This window comes from Capra hircus, chromosome 1, assembly GCF_001704415.2.
Source record: "Capra hircus breed San Clemente chromosome 1, ASM170441v1, whole genome shotgun sequence".
NCBI classification, from domain to species: Eukaryota; Metazoa; Chordata; class Mammalia; order Artiodactyla; family Bovidae; genus Capra; species Capra hircus.
Window position 1 is genome coordinate 75,717,111 of NC_030808.1, and position 21,261 is coordinate 75,738,371.

Consider the following 21,261-nt stretch of genomic DNA (forward strand, 5'->3'; position numbering starts at 1 on the left):
AAGATGCTTACTCGTTGGAAGGAACGTTATAACCAACCTAGACAGCATATTAAAAAGCAGAGACATCCCTTTGCCAGCAAAGGTCCGTCTAGTCAAAGCTATCGTCTTTCCAGTAGTCATGTATGGATGTGAAATTTGGGTTATAAAGAACGCTGAGCACCGAAGAACTGATGTTTTTGAACTGTAGTGTTGGAGAAGACTCTTGAGAGTCCATTGGACTTCAACGAGATCCAACCAGTGCATCCTAAAGGAAATCAGTCCTGAATATTCATTGGAAGGACTGATGTTGAAGCTGAAACTCCCAACACTTTGGCCACCTGATGTGAAGAACTGACTCATTTGAAAAGATCCTGATGCTGGGAAAGATTGAAGGTGGGATGAGAAGGAGACGACAAAGGATGAGATTGTTGGATGGCATCACCAACTCAATTGACATGAGTTTGAGTAAGTTCTGGGAATTGGTGATAGACAGGGAGGCCTGGCGTGCTGCAGTCTACAGGGTCACAAAGAGTTGGACATGACTGAGCGACTGGACTGAAATGATCTGAATGCTTACTTAGTGAATAAAACTGGACACTTCATTCATGTTGTTTTGCTTTTTACACCCATAAAAAAGGTATCAGTTTCTCAACAGAAAGGACTAAAACACCTATTATATAAATGCCAAGATTGATTTAATTCACAGAGAAACCTGATTAACTTAAAATCTTGTGTTAAATTCTGCTCACCAAAATTTCTTCTTCTTGAAGTTTTCTGGCAATTTCAGCATCATACCATTCCTGATCTCTGTGGGTCACTCGTGACGGAGTAGAAACTGCTTCTTTCATCACTCTGGGCTTCATTCCTAGAAAAAAGTCAGTGCAATAAGGCTATTGAGTAATTTCATGAGAAGTTGCAACATGTAAGAAAAAGAAGTTTGTCTTCAGTATCTAACTGTGACAATACTGTGTCGACTCTAAAATTCAGTGTAGGGTGTGATGGAAATAACTGTTTCCCCTTGGCATGGGAGAGAAGATACAGGTAATCCACACATTTAAACACAGTTACCCACCCAAACCTGTCTGGTAGAAAATGCCTCTCAGTTTCTCCAACAGAAGTAAACCACACAAAGAACTCTAAGTGAAGGTTTTGTAAAACAGGAAGTGAAAAAAGATTAAGTCCCTGAAATAAAAAGAATTTGGAGAAAAGAAAGTTAGTTGCAATTCTGACTGTGAGGCTGCAGGAGCTGAGAGGCTTTGCACTTTTCTGCCTCAGCCTTGCAGACCTCACTTCAGAGGGGACACGAACAGCATCGCCTGGAAGTTCTGTGGCAGTGCCTACTAACCAACCAGTGGCTGTGCCCTGGGTTTTGCTCTGATAGCCTCCAAATTCACTTGCTTTAGATCTCTCTCAGTGCTTTGATCAGTTTAATGTTGTTAAATTTTAAGGAGGATGTAACATAAGTGAAATGTCAGAGAGCACAATGACCTTAAGAGTTTTATTTGCTCTGAGGAGAAAGGAACAGGGAGACTAGTAGGGAACTTTGACTTTTTACTTTGAAATGTTATGTGTGTTAGTTACTTGGTCGTGTCCAACTCTCTGTGACCCCATGGACTGTAGCCCAACAGGCTCCTCTGTCCAGGAGATTCTCCAGTCAAGAATACTGGTAGTAGGTTGCCATTCCTTTCTCCAGGGGGTCTTCCCTGACCCAGGGGATCAAATCTGAGTCTCCTACCTTAAAGAATCATAAAGAATCATTGCAGGTAGATTCTTTACCATCTGAGCCACTAGGGCAGCATATATTCCTTTTAAAACTCTTAAGTGGTGAATGCTAATGGTTATTCCAAAATTGTGTGTACTGCCCCCTTGATATCCTTTACAAACTACAATTTTTCAACAATGTATTATATTCAAAAATAATAAAAATGTTTTATGCAGTGAACAAGATTAACCACCTGGAACAGTGACTTTCGGTAACTGCGTCACTGAAGGGAGGAAAAGTACTTTACTCCTAGTTGCCTATTTCTTTATATTAGTGGTTCTCAATCATGTCTATACAACAGAATCACTTGGAATACTTTAAATACACGTAAACATTTTTAAACCAAACCCCTGAGATCCTAATACATGTAGCATGGGTGAGATCTGGCCTTTGTTCAGTTCAGTTCAGTTCAGTCGCTCAGTCGTATCCGACTCTTTGCAATCCCATGAATCACAGCACGCCAGACCTCCCTGTCCATCACCAACTCTCGGAGTTCACCCAAACTCATGTGCATTGAGTCGGTGATGTCATCCAGCCATCTCATCCTCTGTCATCCCTTTCTCCTGCTGCCCCCAATCCCTCCCAGCATCAGGGTCTTTTCCAATGAGTCAACTCTTCGTACGAGGTGGCCAAAGTACTGGAGTTTCAGCCTCAGCATCGGTCCTTCCAATGAACACCCAGACTGGTCTCCTTTAGGATGGACTGGGTGTATCACTTCTGGAACTACTAGTGCATTATGTCCATCAAATTAACTGTACATGAACATACTTTTTATCAAAATGCCTTACTTCATGATTCACTTGCTTTAAATAAAAGAGGAAAAAGTAAAGGAAAAAAATACAACTAAATTCTGGGCACATGAGGAGTTTACTTATCTGGTGCAGCGTCTTATAGAACTTTAAATCCAGCACTGTGGTAAAACCAAAAGCCACAGGCTCATGTGCCTTACCACAAGTGAAGACTAGTGAACCTGGGTTTCTTCCTGGGTTTCAATCAGGAAACAGTGGCATACTCACTCCCAAGAATAGATAAACCTCCTTGAATTATGATTAGTTTGGTCGTAACTAGAAAGGAAGATTTTAGGGAAAAATAATAGAATTAGATGAGCACTGGGAAAAGTCAATGGACAAAATAGATTTCTGTACCATATGCCCATCTACAGAGCCTCCTGGTATCTCAGACGGTCAAGAATCTGCCTGCAACTAAGGAGACTTGGGTTCGATCCCTGGGTAGGGAAGATCCCCTGGAGAAGTGCATGGCAATCCACTCCAGTATTCTTGCCTGCGGAATTCCACAGACAGAGGAGGCTGGTGGGCCACTATCTATGAGGTCGCAAAGAGTCAGATACTACTGAGTGACTAACAATATCACTTCCTGCCCATCTATAGGAAAATGACACTTCCAAGAGCAATCCAAAGCCTAGTTGAGGACAACAGGGAAGATCACACCCTGTTCCTTCAAGTAAGCCATCTGGTGAAAGAAACACAGTGGAAATGCACTCACATTTTGAGAACTAAACTTTCTCTATGGCTGTGCCTCCTACTCTATATCATAAAACTAAGAAAATATTTTGCTTTAATATCAGTAAAGGATGTTTGGAAGGCATTCAAACGCAATGGTAAAATGAAGAGTCTTAATTGATTTGAAAGGATGTTAAGTCTATGACTGCTTGGCAGCAAAAAAGAGAATGACACACGGGAATCCTGTGGGGTTCCAGTGGTTGGGACACCGAGCTTTCACTGCTGAGAGTGTGGGTTCAATCCCTGCTTGGGGAACTAAGACCCTGCAAGTTGTGGAGCAAAAAAAAAAAAAAAAAAAGAGAGAGAGAGAGAGAGAGAGAGAGAGAATGATACACAGATCAATGGAGCAAACAGAGAACCCAGATGCATATATGGTCAATTGATTTATGGCAAAGAAGGTAATACACAATGGAGAAAGGACAGTCTCTTCAGTAAATACCGCCACGAAACCTAGACAGCCATATTCAAAAGAATGAAACTTGACCATCTACCGACACCATACACAAAAATTAACTCAAAATGGATTAAATACTTGAACATAAGACCCAAAGCAATAAAACTCCTAGATGAAAACAGAAGCAGTAAACTTCTTGACGTTTTTCTTAGAGATGACTTTTTGGATTCAACATGACAATCAAATGCAACAAAAGTAAAAAGAGCAGGTGGGACTACATCCAACTAAAAAACCTTCATAGCAAAGGAAACCGTCAACAAAACAAAAAGGCATGGGAGAAAAAAAGAAGGGGATAAAACATTCACTAATCACATATTTGATAAGGGGTTAACACCCAAAATATATAAATAACTCATACAATTCAATAGCAAAAACACAATCTGATTAAAAAATAGGCAGAGGATCTGAACAGACATTTTTTCAAAGGAGACACACAGACAGCCAACAGGTACAAAAAGGTGCTGAACATCACTGTATCATCAGGGAAATGCAAATCAAAACCACAATGAGGTATCATATGGCACACCTTTAGAATAACTATTATCAAAAAGACAAGAAGCAACAAGTGCTGGCAAGGATGTGAAGAAAAGAAAATCTTTGTGCACTGTTGGTGAGAATGTAAATTGGTGTAGCCACTATGAAAAACAGTATAAAAGTCTCTCAAAAAACTTTAAAAAAAAATTAGAACCACCATACAATCCAGTAATTCTACTTTTGGAATTTATCTAAAGGAAATGAAAATACAAACTCAAAGATACGTACAGCCTGTATTCACTGTATTATTATTTACAATAGCCAAGACATGAAACAACCTAAGTGCCCATTGATGGATAAATGGATAAAGAAAATGTGAGATTTACACAAACACATACACACACAGAAGAATATTATTCAGCCATAAAAAGAATTAAATCTTGCCATAAAGCTGAAACTCCAGTACTTTGGCCACCTCATGTGAAGAGTTGACTCATTGGAAAAGACTCTGATGCTGGCAGGGATTGGGGGCAGGAGGAGAAGGGGACGACAGAGGATGAGATGGCTGGATGGCATCACTGACCCGATAGACGTGAGTCTGAGTGAACTCTGGGAGTTGGTGATGGACAGGGAGGCCTGGCGTGCTGCGATTCATGGTGTCACAAAGAATCGGATACGACTGAGTGACTGAACTGAACTGACTGATTTACAAACACAGGAATGGACCCTGAAGGCACCCTGGTAGGTAAAGTAAGAAAGAGAAAGGTTCAGTTCAGTTCAGTCACTCAGTTGTGTCTGATTTGCAACCCCACAGACTGCACTATGCTTCCCTGTCCATCACCAACTCCTGGAGCTTACTCAAACTCATGTCCATTGAGACAATGATGCCATCCAACCATCTCATCATCTGTCATCCCCTTCTTCTCCCACCTTCAATATTTCCCAGCATCAGGGTCTTTTCAAATGAGTCAGCTCTTCGCATTAGGTGACCAAATACTGGAGTATCGGCTTCAGCATCAATCCTTCCAATATTCAGGACTGATTTCCTTTAGGATGGACTGGTTGGACCTCCTTGCAGTCCAAGGGACTCTCAAGAGTCTTCTCCAACACCATAGTTCAAAAGCATCACTTCTTTGGCCCTCAGGTTTCTTTATAGTCCAACTCTCATGGAAAAACAGACTGGTTCCAAATACATCAAGGCTGTATATTGTCACCCTGCTTATTTAACTTATATGCAGAATACATCATGAGAAATGCTGGACTGGATGAAGCACAAGCTGGAATCAAGATTGCCAGGATTTATATCAATAACCTCAGATATACAGATGACACCACCCTTATGGCAGAAAGTGAAGAAGAAATAAAGAGTCTCTCGATTAAAGTGAAAAGGGAGAGTGAAAATGTTGGCTTAAAACTCAACATTTGATCAAATTAAGATCATGGCCTCTGGTCCCACCACTTCATGGCAAATAGATGGGGAAACAATGGGAACAGTGACAGACTTTCTTTTCTTAGGGCTCCAAAATCACTGCAGTTGGTGACTTCAGCCATGAAATTAAAAGACGAAGACGCTTGGTCCTTGGAAGAAAAGTTATGACCAACTTAGACAGCATATGAAAAAGCAGAGACATCACTTTGCCAACAAAGGTGTGTGTGGTCAAAGCTTTGGTTTTTCCAGTAGTCATGTATAGATGTGAGAGCTGGATTACAGAGAGAAAGGTAAATAACATATAACTTCACTTTTACGTGGAATCTAAAACATAACAACAAAACAAAAAATCCTGAGCCCAAAGATACAGAGAACAGATTTGTGATTGTCAGAGGAGGGATTGGAGGATAGACAAAATGGGTACAGAAAGTCATAAAATACAAACTTCCAGTTATTAAATAAATAAGTCATGGGGATATAATGTACAGTATGGAGACTGTATTATACTGTCCATCTAAAGGTTGCTAAGAGAATATGTCTTAAAAGTTCTTATCACAAGAAAAAAGTTGTAATTAAGTACGGTGATGATGTTAACTAGACTTATTCTGGTGATCATTCTGCAATATATACAAATATACACTTGAAACTTATATGCCAAATATACCCCAATAAAAATACATGTTGTTAAATTTTAAGGTAATTTCTCCCTAGGTTAAATATTTAGAGGGAGAGAGAAGAGTTTATTTGAACTCTCTGTTTGGAACGTGTAGATCTTGTTAAGCAGAAAATTTCTACATCCTGGAATACTAGATTTCTAGACTGACAAGACTGCGGACTAACTGCAGCATATTGCATACCAAAGGTGAAAAGAGCTTTTCTAAGTACCTAAGAAGGAATTTCAGATAGTACACTGTAAGCCCGTCATTACAGAAAATAGAGATGCTTCTAAATGTTATTAAATATAGTTAATTCAAAGAAATTAAGAAAATGGTGGTCTTCATTTTGGTAACCTAAACACAATCTGGAAACCAGCTTTCAAAAAACCAGGTAAGCCATATTTTCAACAGTTCCACAATGACTTTTTTTTTTTTAATTTTAATTTTTTATTTTTTTTAAATTTTAAAATCTTTAATTCTTACATGCGTTCCCAAACATGAACCCCTCTCCCACCTCCCTCCCCACAACATCTCTCTGGGTCATCTTAATCAAATTCTTGCTTGTCTTTTTCTGTTCATCATTCTCCAGTTTGAGAAAATAAGAACCTCCCTCAATAAACAAAGAAAGCTTACCTTTAAAGAAATTTTGATAAAATAAAACTGCTAAAAGTACTGGTATTCAAGATAAGCTTATCTCAAACTATGGAATAAGCCAATATGATGACACACGGATCCTGATACCATTCACGCATATTTTGTAAGAAGCCAGTCTTGGGAAATATCATAGAATGGTGTTTAATGGCTTTGAGAGGCTGGAAGTTAAACTGCAGAAAATTAATAAGCTGTTTCAATCTAATAGCCCAATAGCAATGTTACCCTCAAAGGTAGTATGGATTTACTGCTCTTTAGAAAATCAGCCAATCATATATTTAATTTAGCAGTTTTATTCTGTGTTCCTTTTTCAACGGATCGTCCCACAAACCAGTGCTCTTAGAACTAGCTCTCTGTTGTCCTGCTGCTTTCTTCATTATTAGGTTAAACAAAACTTTGGCCTATGCTAACAACTTTAAGAACTTTCACAACAGCAAGAATAGACACCAGTACACGATTATATTTTAATGTAATCTTCTGACCTATTCTAGGGTGGTGGGTGGCTCACAAAATCAAATGCCAACAAAGTCTTTGTAGGTGAAATCTGCAAAGTAAGCTGAAAATAAGATGACAGATGCTAGCAGCTATGTTGCTTCCATTTTAGTAACTGCCTAGTCACACTGTTTTTAAAACTCTTATGCTATTAAATCAAAAGGAACAAAACATTTGCCTACAACTCCAGTAGTAGGGTTTGTGAGTCACTGAGTTTCTTTCATATTATTTCCACCCTTTCTGAGTCTGTTTAAAATACCCTTGAGCATACTAAAAAAGCCATAGAGGTTAACCAGCCCTCAGAGCACACTTAGCGGGTAGCAGTCACAAAATCAGAAACAGAGGTCGGTGAAATCATCCTTCCTCCCTGATACTTTTTGGACTCCAATGTCTTTCTAAATCTGATATAAAGTAACTTTAAAAACATACTCCAGGTAGATTTTATCACTTTCTCCTCTATTGCCCCAGAGCTCTTTGTTCAAAGTGTATCAAATTTGCAATTGCTTATTTACATATCCACCTTTGTGGCTTGACTCATGAACTGTTTGAGGCTCAGATCCAAGCATCTATCCCTGAACATAAAGCCTGAGGCAAGAAGATTTGCGCCATATAGATACTTGCTGACCTGGATTTTCATTTTCTTTATCACCAAGCCCTTTAAAAACTTAAAGGAGTAACATGACAGGAAGAGATAAAATGATAGGGGGAACCAAAACAATCAACATGAACCTGCAATCTAGAAACCACTCTCCAAACCAGAAGCAGAGGTTGCCTGGGCAAAAGTAAATGGAAGGAAGTAAGAAGAGTCGCCTCCTTGGTACTTTCCCCTCAATAACCCCTGAGTCTCTGTAAACATTCCATAAGAGCAAAACAAAACTAGGGAGATGAGTATGGTCTAATTGAAACACCAGACAGCCAGTGTTACGACTTGTAGTGGTACAGCCATATGGAAAAACATCACAGCAGCAGTTTCCAGAAAGGCATGGAGAGAACCATTATTATGTCAGTGACGGGCTTCAGAGTAGGGCCTCAGGGATGCCAGAAACTGGAGGCTCATTCACCTCATTCCTAAGTAAGTACCAAGAACTTAGCTGACACTGGTGCTTCAGAGCACCAGCTGTAGAGCTGAAGCTGGTTAAAGCACAGGAAGGAACTCAAAACAACTGTTTTCAAACTCTAAGTACATAAGAATCACCTCCTGGTAAAACAAGCCCGAGTTGCCAGGCTGCACTCAAGGGATTGATAACACATATCCAGAAATCTGCATTTTTAGGAGATAGCCCAGCTGATTCTGACGAAAACACACTACAGGCTCACTATTTGAAAAACACTATCTTAAAAGACCGTCTGTCTCATCTCTCACTTCACAAATGAGAAAGATGAGGTGAAGAAAATCCAGTACTTCCAGCCCTGTAAGTCGTCTTTGGAGGCAAATATTATGAAGGTGGTGTCATTAGACCTTCTGGGTTCATGGAATCAAAATCAGAAACTCAATAGCACTGCTTTAGTATCAGAATCTCTGATGTAAGGTCTTGGCTGTTTAAAAATTGTACCTGGGACGAGTACCTCCACTGCAATTGTGGGGCTGGAAGAACCCTGCAAGGAGTGTGTATTCTCTTAGAAAGCAGAAGGGAAAAGGTACAGATATTCTCCTTCTTGAGATTTGAGATTAAGTAAATACCTTTTATAATATCTGGTCCAGGATTTATTTCGAAGCCATAAGCATAAACCAGAGAGAAAGGCCATGTTGTCTACGGTGCTTAACAGATACATTTGTTTGCATGTATATACAAGGTAGCAGCACTTCCGACCAGGCTGGCCTTCATTACCTGTGTCTCGGAGCGGGAGCTGCTCCTCACTCTCTGAGAAGGGAGGGGTCCGGGGCCTGCGTTTCCTCTCTCTGTGCTCACCTTGCCCATGGTCCCTCCTATAAACGGCTTCCTTGCAGGGAAGCCCCTCTTTCCGTGAGGTTTTGGGAGAGAGCTGGTCTTGCAGTTTGAACTGTTTTTCCCAGTTCCGAGTTCGATGGCTAGAGTGAGCCTCCCAGTCATCCGATTCGGTGCTCAGAAACACCTCACCGCTGATCTTGGGGAGGGGAGGTCTCCGGAGCCTCTCGTGGCCACAGCGTTTTCTTTCGGGCTCAGTGTTAACTTGGGGATCATCCCTCACTTGACCGGAGCTAGAAGATGATGGAGGTTTCTCTGACGAACAGTGCTCTTCCGGTCCTCCCAAGTTCTCCTGTGGATGTCTAGGTGTCTCCCTCCTGGGCTTCACAGCCTTTTCCTCATGCTGGAGTCTACAAGGCCTTGAGCTTCCTGAACCCAACTCCCTTGCCCTCCTTGACCGTGGCTGGTCTGAGCGGAGGTGGAGGAACGTGAAAAACAAATGCAGGTTAGCTTAATGATTGAGTATGAACTCACTACAGGATGGAGACAGGCCTCAAGCTTAATATACTTTAAAATGAAGAAGACCATTTTTTCAGTTTAACAAACTGAAACGAATGGATGAGTATTTGCCGGAATGGTCCGTGCATACATGAAGGATTCTAGGTACATAGCCAAAAAGGTAATGAAACTAAAATGAAATTAAATGAAATAAATCTGAAAGAAGAGCTTGATCATGATTAGGGAAGGATTAACACAGTGCTTTAATATTTGCCAATAACAAAAGTTCCAGTCATTAAGTGTTCTATTCTATTTATAAAATCAATTTGGAACTAGTATATGGTGGGGGAGGGCAGTAATAGAAAAAGAACTATACTTTGTGATTCCAGTCAGAGACTTTCAAACATTCTTATTGGAAATAACAATAAATTTAGATCAAAATATTGCTAGTTTCTACTTGGTTCAGACAGATGATCCACAGATTTTGTATTCCTCCATCCTCTCCCCTTAGGTGGCCAAAGCAAACATTCCCAGAAAAATTACAGTTCAGAGTGGAAGAAGAGGGAGCAAAGGAGAATTTTACATGAGTAAATGACCCTGTTATCTTTGGATGACTCTGTTTCAAATCTTACTTGAAGCTGTGCAGAGGAAAATAATTAAAAATAGATGCCATAACGGAATACATAAAAAGAAGCCAATTCCCAAACCCATTTCAAAAAACTTTATGATACTGTACTCTGTATATAGAAATACAACAAGTTCTAAATATACAAGTTCCTAAGTTTAACACAAACTAGAGAAACAGCACATACACGGTGCTTTGTTGTCAGGGCTTTTTTAGGAACAAGCAAACTATGAAAACAAAGGAAATGAATTAACAATGCATATTCCAAGAGCATATTTAACATTTCCAAAGATTTTTACTATAATGGGGAAATAACAAAAAGAAATCCTAATTCCATGGAAAATTGCTAAAACAGCCAAGATTCCCCATTGGAATTAGTCATTTGCTGAACTGCATTTGAAGCAGCTCTTGCAACTGGATGACATGTCGAAAAAATAAATAACCATACCTTTCCTTATTTATCAGGGTTTCCTTGTTTGTTTGGTTTGGTTTTGGGCTCTTTGCTTTTGTTAATGTTTATTATTGTTAATCTAGTGAGGGAATTCAGGAAGGGGAGATATAGATATGTGTTAAATGCATCAATGATGCCAAAAAAGCTTGCACTCAAAACTCTAAATGGTTTCTTCCTGAGCTTTCCAGAAGAAAAGAACATTTGCTTCAAAGACGATGTCTAAATTAAAACCTGTCTTCTAAAAAGTCTGTAGAGGTATTTTTCTTCATAATTTACGATAGAATTTATTTTTTACATAAAGCAAAAGTGAAACAGAACAATTCCTCTCTGTAATAAAAAAGTATGCTTTACGCAAACTATTATTTTACGTGTATCTTGACAACTGAGAAAGAATCTATTTACTACTGCTGTGAATTAACATAATACTGACCAGCTACTTAAACGATGATCACAAGGAGGAAACAATGGTTTAGTGTTAATACCAACGTTCCCACAGAAAACTGCAGGAGTGAAGCCTGCCTATAAAACCCAAACAGAGAAAAGAAAGGTTTTGTTTTTCACATGGACTTGCGAAGTCATGATTGTTTTATTTTTACTTCTTTTAATATGTTAACAGATATTAACAGTTGTACTTTAGGGAAGTGTGTTGCAAGAATTAGAACTGGGCTATTACTACATTTTCATAGAGTTGATAGGGAAAAATATTTATTGTGATCACTTGTGATATCTTTAAACCTGGGGCAAAAAAGAAGACACGGATGGAGGAATGTTTGAATCCTTTAAAACCCTGTCCATTTAAGGATTGAGACTTCTATATTTCTTGAGACCAAGTTATTTGGCAAATATAATTAACTTCCTTATAGGCAATACATACATATGTATATACGTATACATATATATATGTATGCATGTGTATATATATATATATATATACACACACACATACACATATATTTGCAAACATTTTGTATTCTTCCATGTTTGTCTTTCAAAATAAAATGATTTTTGTTTAAACAGACCAAATATTATTTAATACACATATTAAAGTGAAATGTGAAGTCATTCAGTCGTGTCCGACTCTTTGTGACCCCATGGACTGTAGCCTACCATGCTCCTCCATCCATGGGATTTTCCAGGCAAGAGTACTGCAATGGGTTGCCATTTCCTTCTCCAGAGAATATTCCCAATCCAGGGATCGAACCTGGGTCTCCTGCATTACAGGCAGACGCTTTACCATCTGAGCCACCAGGGAAGTCCACTTTACATTAATATATGTACAAATAATAGTACTTTAAAGTTTAATAAGTCTTCACAAAAATTCTATTGTTTAATCTTTTCAACATCCATGTGAAGGATATATTTTTAGAATCTCCATTTTACAAATGAGAAACAGGATTACAGTGATTATAGTGGATAACTTACTTAATATTACAATTTTTCTAAGAAAGGGATGTAACTTGAATCAAGGTCTAATGACTCCAAAGACAATGACTTAAAAAAAAATCTCTAATATGCCAGCCATACAGCTGAGTGGCTTTGAAAGAGAAACATGGATTCATAAATAAGATCTACAATTTCAGTTGATATAAATCTGACAGGAGTTTTGGATAATTCCAAATTTGTAGAAAATCTATAAATGATTACTTTTTAAAGATTAATTTATTAAAGTTTAAGTAAAATTAAAGCTAAAGCGACCACTTCCATATGATTCGCTGTGATTATTATGTAAGACAGACAAAAATTATATTGCACGCAAAGGCAGAAAAGTACAATTCAAGAATATCCCTTATGTGTTGGGAAAGGACCACTGCAAAGAACATACAGCTGCTTTGTAAATGTCAGCTGGACTACAATGTGGTTTCTGTGGAATTCACCCTGGTCTAACTCAAAGGCATAGAAACGAAGATCACATGTTCAGCAACGTATCATCTCCCAGCAACAACACAACTGAGGAGAAATTCCAACAGTACTTTACAAGTACACACTCAGGAGACCCCTAGATCCTATTCCCAATCCCCCGCCCCAACTCCAAGAAAAGCACATACAGCATTCTCCGTAACTTTACAAAAGCACTAAATACAAATTTCTTTAAAATTTAGGTGTCCCTGAAAATCTACTGAATTGTTAACACAGTCTACAGAGATAAATCACAATGACAATACTCTGGTCAAAACCACCAGGTTTGACTCCCAATTCAAGTAACTGTAAGGTTTTAAAAGAGGATTGCTAAAATCAGTACTTTCGTGTACTTATTTACCAACCTAATGTTTTTAGATTCAAGTTTAGAATGGTTATATTTTTATCTGCAATGAACGTGCCTTCTGGCAAAAAAAACCAAAAACACACCAGATCATATCTCTTAAGATTTTAAAGCTGATGAGTAACTCTTTACCTTTTGATCTCTAGTAGAGAAAAATACTGGCAGTTTTTCTTCTTGAATGATAATATCACATGATTTTATTAAAAAACCCAGAAAAGGAAAATGGCTATCAAAAAAAGAGTTGAGCATTTCACATGTGGAAGAACACACCAAGCCACAAGTAGAGAATCAGTCTGCTTACTAAGTGTTGAGCTCAGTCTGCTTACTAAGAGTTGAGCTCTACTCATTTTGAAAGATTTGGAACAATGTGACTGGAAGACTCAACTATAATAGTCCTATTATCTACATACACATACTTTCCATTCTACTCACCAAAGAAAAATACCTACTTACGTTTTATGATACTATAGAAAAGCAACAGACAATTAAGTTTCAGGGGCCTTGGGGATTACTCATCTTAAAATCTTTACTCTCTAGAAGCTGCCTTTAGATGTTATTTGGTTGGTATTTGGTATCCTAAGTATGGTCTCCAACTGAGCTACCACAGAAGCCAAGTTGGTTCAGAGCGTAAAAATCCACTTGCAATGCGGGAGACCTGGGTTTGATCCCTGGATTGGGAAGATCCCCTGGAGAAGGGCACGGTGACCCACTATAGTATTCTTGACTGGAGAATCCCCAGGCGCCTGGCAGGCTACAGTTCATGGGGCCACAGAGTCAGATGCGACTGAGAGACTCGGTACAGCACAGCACATGGTCTCCAAGCTGAACTACAGTTAAACGCTGACACTAAAACTATACGAGATATCCTTCCTTTGACATGTCTTTAAAAAGAAGTAAATAATACTTGCAAATACTCATTTCCCAACACACTTTTAAGATAAAGAATCACCATTACCACAAGCGCTACTACCAGCACATCACCACCACACTGCAGAAGCAAGCACTAGAGAAGGGGTCTCTAGAGAACTTTCTATATGGTAGAAATAGCAAAGAAGCATCAAAAGCAAACACTCAACAGAAAATCATAATATTCAATTTTGTCTCCAGCAGGATGATCCATTGGCCTAGGTTTAAAAGATAAGAGGCATGGGAAAAAAGCTCTGGTATCCAGTAATCTATAAATGCTGCACCTCCTTTATCATTTATGCTACTTCGAGGCTTCAAACAGTATTGCCCAGACTTCCTTGAGGCAGAGACTCCTCTGCCATTTTTCCGTACCCTAGTTTATGTGCTTAGAATGTAATGTAACATTCTAAGTAGCAACAGTGCAAAAGAACACATGTCAGATTTTGCTAAACTATATTCACATTTTACAGCCATAAAAATGACTCTAGTCATCCATCTAAAGAACAGATGGATTCATTAGATAAGATAAAATTTCACCACAAATCCAAATGGGCCCTAGAGTCACTTTACAGACAAATTTAAAGGGTGTCTTGCAACTGAGTCTAAAGACAGGAACTGTTACCTCCATCTTCATAATAGTAACTATCACCATAAGCACTGACTCCAGAAGACTCTGGAAAGTGTTTCTTTCGCTTTTTCTCTTCCTGTAACTCCTTTTCTTGCAAGAGTCGAGCAATGTCCTGCAAATACAGAGAGAAGAAAAGTAAATACTTCAGAGAAAGAAGAGATGCCACACAGCAACCCTACCGGTCAGTGGTTTGACATTCCACTCCCAGGCTTTCGCGGCTCTGCCTATGGTTTTCCAGACCTTCCGGTATTATGCTCACCCTGTCCAAATGTCAAAGACGACTGCTCAACAGGAAGCGCATAAGATACAGATGAGGGAGAAAGGTTTTTTAACTAAATTTAAATCTAACTCAACCTGAAGATGTTCAAATATAATATTCCTAAAACTGGTTATGGAACAGAATTTTTAAAACACATATTTATGGGCCCTTTTTCCAAGATGATGATTCACTAAGTCTGAATGAGGAAGACTGTCATAATCTATAACCTTTTTTAAAATTTATTTTAAATTGGAGGATAATTGCTTTACAATATTGTACTGGTTTTTGCCATAAAATAACATGAATCAGCCACAAGCATATCTATGTCCCCTCACTCTTGAACCTCCTCCCCACCCCTCTAGGTTGTCACAGAGCACTACACTGAGCTCCCTGTTTTATACAGCAACTTCCCATTAGCTGTTTATTTTATATATAGTAATGCATATATACAGTGATTTCATTTCATTAAAAAAAAGTTTTTTAAAGAATCTTTCAGCTGATTGTGATTTAGCTTTGCGATAGAGGATAGCTGTCTTAACTAAAAAATAAACAGAAGACAGTCCTCCTCCTGTCTCCCCTATGTTCCATCTCCAGGCAAGTTTTCAGCAGCTGCTGAGTGGCAAATAACATTCTGATTTCATCCCCTAAAAAATCACCACCCCACTTTGAAAACAAGCAATACACAAATAACTATAACACAATCAAACTGTAAATGTCTCAAAAAAAAGGGGGGAAAATGCCTATGAGTGCACAAAAAAGGGAATACTACTTCTGCTTATATGAATTGGTTCAAGGCTTTACATTAATATTAGGTTTTAAACAAAGAACTGGATTCCAGCAGGCAAGGGAAGATATTCTTTGCTGAGAACAACACCAGCAAAGTGATAAATATTTTAATGGACATCACTCTAGAAAACAACCAATAGGACGTGGGGTGTTAGAGAAAGATGAGGTTTAACAGACAGAGGCTGGATGCTAGGCACTCTTTATAGTCAATTTTTTAAAATATAAATTTATTTAATTGGAGGTTAATTACTTTACAATATTGTATTGGTTTTGCCATACATCGACATGAATCCGCCACAGGTATACACATGTTCCCCATCCTGAACCCCCTCCCTCCTCCCTGTCTGGAGTCTATAATGTAAGGGATGAAAAGTTCCTAAAGATTTTGAGCTGGAGATAGAGTTTGGAACTTAAAGATTATTTCTATAAAAGGCCCAATAAAATAGCACATAAACTTTGTTTATGTACACTTTAAAAAAAAAGAAGATCCCTAGATGTTACTAGATTCTTAAAGATCTTACAAATATAGCAACCGTACTCACTGATACAAATGGTAATAAAAATCACAGGCAGTTCTGAGGGGCTTACTTCTGAGGTAAGAATTAATCACCATTCTTTCTGTATTTTTCTGAATAAGTCAAATGAAGAATATACTAAGACTTCAAGGCAAATAAAATTCATCTGAATGACTTAATTTCTCTTCTATCAGTGTAGAAATAAGTTGGATGCTGAGGCTAGATGAATTAGCAGAGGTTATCAGTATACTTGGAGGGCTTCCCAGGTGGCTCAGCAGTAAAAAATCCACCCGCCAATGCAAGAGATGCAGGACACTTGGCTTCCATCCCCGGGTCAGGAAGATCCCTTAGAGGAAGAAATGGCACCCCACTCCAGTACTCTTGCCTGGAAAATGCCATGGAGAGAGGAGCCTGGTGGGCTACAAACTATGGGATTGTAAAGAGTCGGACACAAGTCGGCTGAGTGACTGAGCACGCGTGTAAGGACACACACATCCATGTACGTGGCTTCTAATGTTCACGAAATAGGCCTAAATTCAAATTTTTGTTATTAACATATATTCTGTAACTGACTTCGATGCTGGAAATTTCTCATGAAACTGTGTAAATACATACATATATCTGATAAGTTCCAGGAGAAGGCAATGGCACCCCACTCCAGTACTCTTGCCTGGAAAATCCCATGGATGGAGGAGCCTGATAGGCTGCAGTCCATGGGGTTGTGAAGAGTCAGACACAACTGAGCGACTTCACTTTTACTTTTCACTTTCATGTACTGGAGAAGGAAATGGCAACCCACTCCGGTGTTCTTGCCTGGAGAATCCCAGGGATGGGGGAGCCTGGTGGGCTGCCGTCTATGGGGTCACACAGAGTCGGACACGACTGAAGTGACTTAGCAGTAGCAGCAGTTCAAGTCAGAGATGCTTCAGAGACATTGGAAGAAAAACATTAACTATTAAAATGAATCTCTTTGGGCCTGAATTCTTTATAAAATGAGGAGTCTGAACTAGTGAACCTTAAAAGACAAATGTCTTAACATCCCAGTACACATTGTAATAATTCTGGAAATGTTACTGGGTGCCCTCCTCTGTGCCAGGTTCATTACATTGATGCGTTACAAAGCAATATAGTAATCAGTTAGGGAGGGGTGTGACAAGATAATTTATTCTCCTCACACTAATGTCTACTTCAGAATTTCCTAAATCCATACACATCTTACTAGGAAAGCAGGAAGAAAATGTAAACACTTCCCTCAACTGTCATGCTGACTGAACACCCAACTCTGCATTTTCTTAAGGGGTTTGTTTTACTGAAAACAAAAAGTCCCCCTTTATGTAACTGAATAAAAATATAAAGGAAAACCACCAGGTCCAACTGCCAGCCAAAATTATTAAACTGCCCTCCAGGGACTTTATAATTGCTTTCCTGCTATCAAATTTATTCCTAATACATACCTAGTAATAGGGCACTTTCTCAATGTGAAGAGCCAAAAATGAACCAAAGAGAAGCAAAGTGATACCCGTTTTGTAGAATGTATTAGCTGGTCAAAAAGAGTGCTTTTAACCAAGTAGAAAAATAATAATCACAATGTGTCATGCATCTCAGCACCCAAACCTTTGTTCTTTTAACATCTCAACTCCTTTTTTTTGAGTAAGCTTCTTCCGGCTGAGAAGAGTAAGAACAGCTAGCTGTACTTGAGGTGGGAAAGGAAAAAGGATTTCAACGCAAATCTGCTGCTATACTATAAACCACGGCTCAGCCAAGTCAGCTCTCTTCCCTGCTTTCCAACATTACTGCAGAGTAGGTTTAGTTAGGTGATTTCAAAAAAACAAAACAACTCCCCTGAAACAAGCTAAAGACAGCAATTATTAGTCACCATGCTTGGATGCAGCTTAGTCACCCCTGACATAAACAACCTCCTTGATCCTCTGCTTCCTTCCTGTTAAAGGTTAGTCTACAACAGCATTTCCCAAGCTGTTTCTGAGAACACGGGTATCAAAGATTTACCAAAAAAAAAAACAAACCAGAAAACATGTATTATATCTAATTCTTTAAACACATTGGCTCATGTTAACATCCTAATGAAAGAAAAGTAATGTTATCTTTTTGCAACCCTGGAATTTCCAAATTTATTTTGTGACAGAGGTCTTTTTGTTACATAAAATACATACACATATATAAACCCTACTAAATTAGTGTTTGACAAAATATAACTTGGGGAAAAAACAAATCTAAAAGAACTCCAAAATCCTTCTGAAATCACATTCAATTATTTTTTTAATTAATAATATTAATCTGGTAGACTTACTTTGGGTTAATATGAGAAATAACTGTTGTGCAGAAGACTTTCTCTTTTTTTAATTTATTTTTTAGTTGGAGGAAAATTACTTTACAATGCTGTGCTGGCTTCTGCCATACGACTAATCAGTCATCATTATACATATATCCACTCCCTCTTAAGCCTCCCTCCTCTCCTCCCACAGAAGACTAAGTAAACACACTTATTTAAATAACACTCATCTCTGGAAAATGGGAAGCTGTGAGCATAAGTAAAGGCAGAGTTAAGGATTCCTGGAATGCTACAGGAATGCTATGTCAAGAAAAAAAGATTCACTGATTCCTTTCAATGGCTCACATATTCTGCTAGAGACCTCCTACAGAGAAATAAGATACATGGTCATTATTAATGTTCTTATCCATTTAAGTGCTAGAAGCAAAATGATTAACATAATATAAGACATGCAAAGATGAGTGCTCTAAGACAGACATTCACACGGTAAGGTGCAGAGGAGCCCCATGCAACTTTCTTAAGTAGAAGACAAATTACTAAACTGTTGGATCCCTTTGGGTACTTTTATGGTTTATACAATTTTATATCAGGGTTACTTCTCCCTTAAAGTTTTCACCACTATCCTAATAGTAGGGGGATTCAAAATGAGAAAATCTTGGGTACAAAGACAATCTAAGGGAGATGTGAAAATGTGACTGTCAAATGACTATCAGAAAAGTTAAAAAAAGGAAATCCATTCCATTAGATTGCTAAACTTTTTTATTACCTAGCAATTACTGTATTAACATCTAACTCAGTAGGAAATGCAAATCAGGTATAATCCCAAAAGGGTTACTCTGTAAGACCAGAAGAACAGACAGTACCAAATTCATGGCTGTAAAAACACCAATATAACTAGGATAAAAGGAGAGAATAATTTTATCTACCAGAGGCCTCCCACTCACTCCCCGTCTGGCTATATATGTGTAAACTTATTTTTAAAGTGCCATAACATAGGGAAAAAAATTATGTAGTTTAAATTATTACTACCTGAGATATTTTCTAGATATTACCAATTTACATAGATATATTTTTAGACCATGAATTTCTAATCACATTAAGAATGCTATGAAAAAGTACCATGGCTCACACTAGATTAATTTTTAATGTAAAGTGGTTACTATGTTTATCCCTGAATAGTTCACATTATAAATGGCTCCAAATTGTTGGATTAGTGCCACAGATTTTTTGTTACATGGTTGGCCAAGATACTATTTATTTAAGAAAAAAAAATAGGCTTTCCCTAAAATAGTTTCACATTCACACATATTTGTACCTAGGTTCAAAGGCACATATGTAAATCAATATTCACATATACACAAAGTAGTTAAGAGCTTTATTTAAGAATAAATTCAGATCAGTTCAGTCACATCCAACTCTTTGTGACCCCATGGACTGCAGCACGCCAGGCTTCCCTGTCCATCACCAACTCCTGGAGCTTACTCAAACTCATGTCCATCGAGTCGGTGATGTCACCCAATCATCTCATCTTCTGTCATCCCCTTCTCCTCCCGCCTTCAATCATTCCCAGTATCAGGGTCTTTTCTAATGAGTTGGTTCTTCACATCAGGTGGCCAAAGTATTGGAGCTTCAGCTTCAACATCAGTCCTTCCAATGAATATCCAGGACTGATTTCCTTTAGGATGGACTGGTTGGATCTCCTTGCAGTCCAAGGGACTCTCAAGAGTCTTCTCCAACACCATGGTTCAAAAGCATCAATTCTTTGGCGCTCAGCTTTCATTATAGCCCAACTCTCACATCCATACATGACTAATGGAAAAACCACAGCTTTGACTTGACAGACATTTGTTGGAAAAGTAATGTCTCTGCTTTTTAATATGCTGTCTTAATATGCTGTCTAGGTTAGTCTTATCTTTTCTTCCAAGGAACAAGCATCTTTTAATTTCATGGCTGCAGTCACCATCTGTAGTGATTCTGGAGCCCCAAAAATAAAGTCTCTCTGTTTCTATTGTTTCCCCATCTATTTGCCATGAAGTACTAAGACCAGATACTATAATCTTAGTTTTCTGAATGTTGAGTTTTAAGTCAACTTTTTCACTCTCCTCTTTCACTTTCATCAAGAGGCTCTTATTTCTTCTTCACTTTCTGCCATAAGGGTGGTGTCATCTGAGTATATGACGTTATTGATATTTCTCCTGGCAATCTTGATTCCAGCTTGTGCTTCATCCAGCCCAGCATTTTGCATGATGTACTCTGCATTTAAGTTAAATGAGCAGGGTGACAATACACAGCCTTGACGTACTCCTTTCCTGATTTAGAACCAACCTGTTGTTCCATGTCCAGTTCTAACTGCATATAGATTTCTCAGGAGGCCGGTCAGGTGGTCTGATAGTCCCATCTCTTTCAGAATTTTCCAGAGTTCGTTGTGATACACAGAGTCAAAGACTTTGGCATAGTCAATAAAGCAAAAGTAGATGTTTTTCTGGAACTGTCTTTAGCTATTTAAGAGTTTTAAGTTATTTATTTTTTTAGTTATTTAAGAATAACTAAATTAAATCAACTAAAAACACATTTCTTGGCTTCATTAAACAATATTGACAAATGCTAAACCTGTGACCAAAGAGAAAGATCCCAATAAAATTTGTCCACCCATATTAACCACAAACTCATGTGATTATGACGTAAGTACTCCCATAAACTCAGTCCAGGATTGCCAAAGGCTACATGTGCCTTCAATAGG

General features: G+C 38.4%; 1 protein-coding gene and 1 non-coding gene across 3 annotated transcripts in view; both read right to left on the minus strand.

The window, feature by feature from the left end:
• Nucleotides 1-21,261, minus strand: part of CCDC50 (coiled-coil domain containing 50) — a 76,139-nt gene that overhangs the window by 14,322 nt on the left and 40,556 nt on the right. Inside the window, exons 5-7 of one of the 2 annotated variants that reach the window (XM_018046607.1) lie at nucleotides 14,666-14,783; nucleotides 9,247-9,771; nucleotides 729-844 (exon numbers count right to left, since the gene is read on the minus strand). In XM_018046607.1, coding sequence (XP_017902096.1) covers nucleotides 729-844; nucleotides 9,247-9,771; nucleotides 14,666-14,783 — 759 coding nt within the window. The remainder of the gene's footprint in view (nucleotides 1-728; nucleotides 845-9,246; nucleotides 9,772-14,665; nucleotides 14,784-21,261) is intronic. The other variant, XM_018046608.1, reaches the window with a different exon arrangement.
• Nucleotides 12,058-12,129, minus strand: TRNAY-GUA. The gene has a single exon. It is a non-coding gene; the product is annotated as a tRNA-Tyr (tRNA).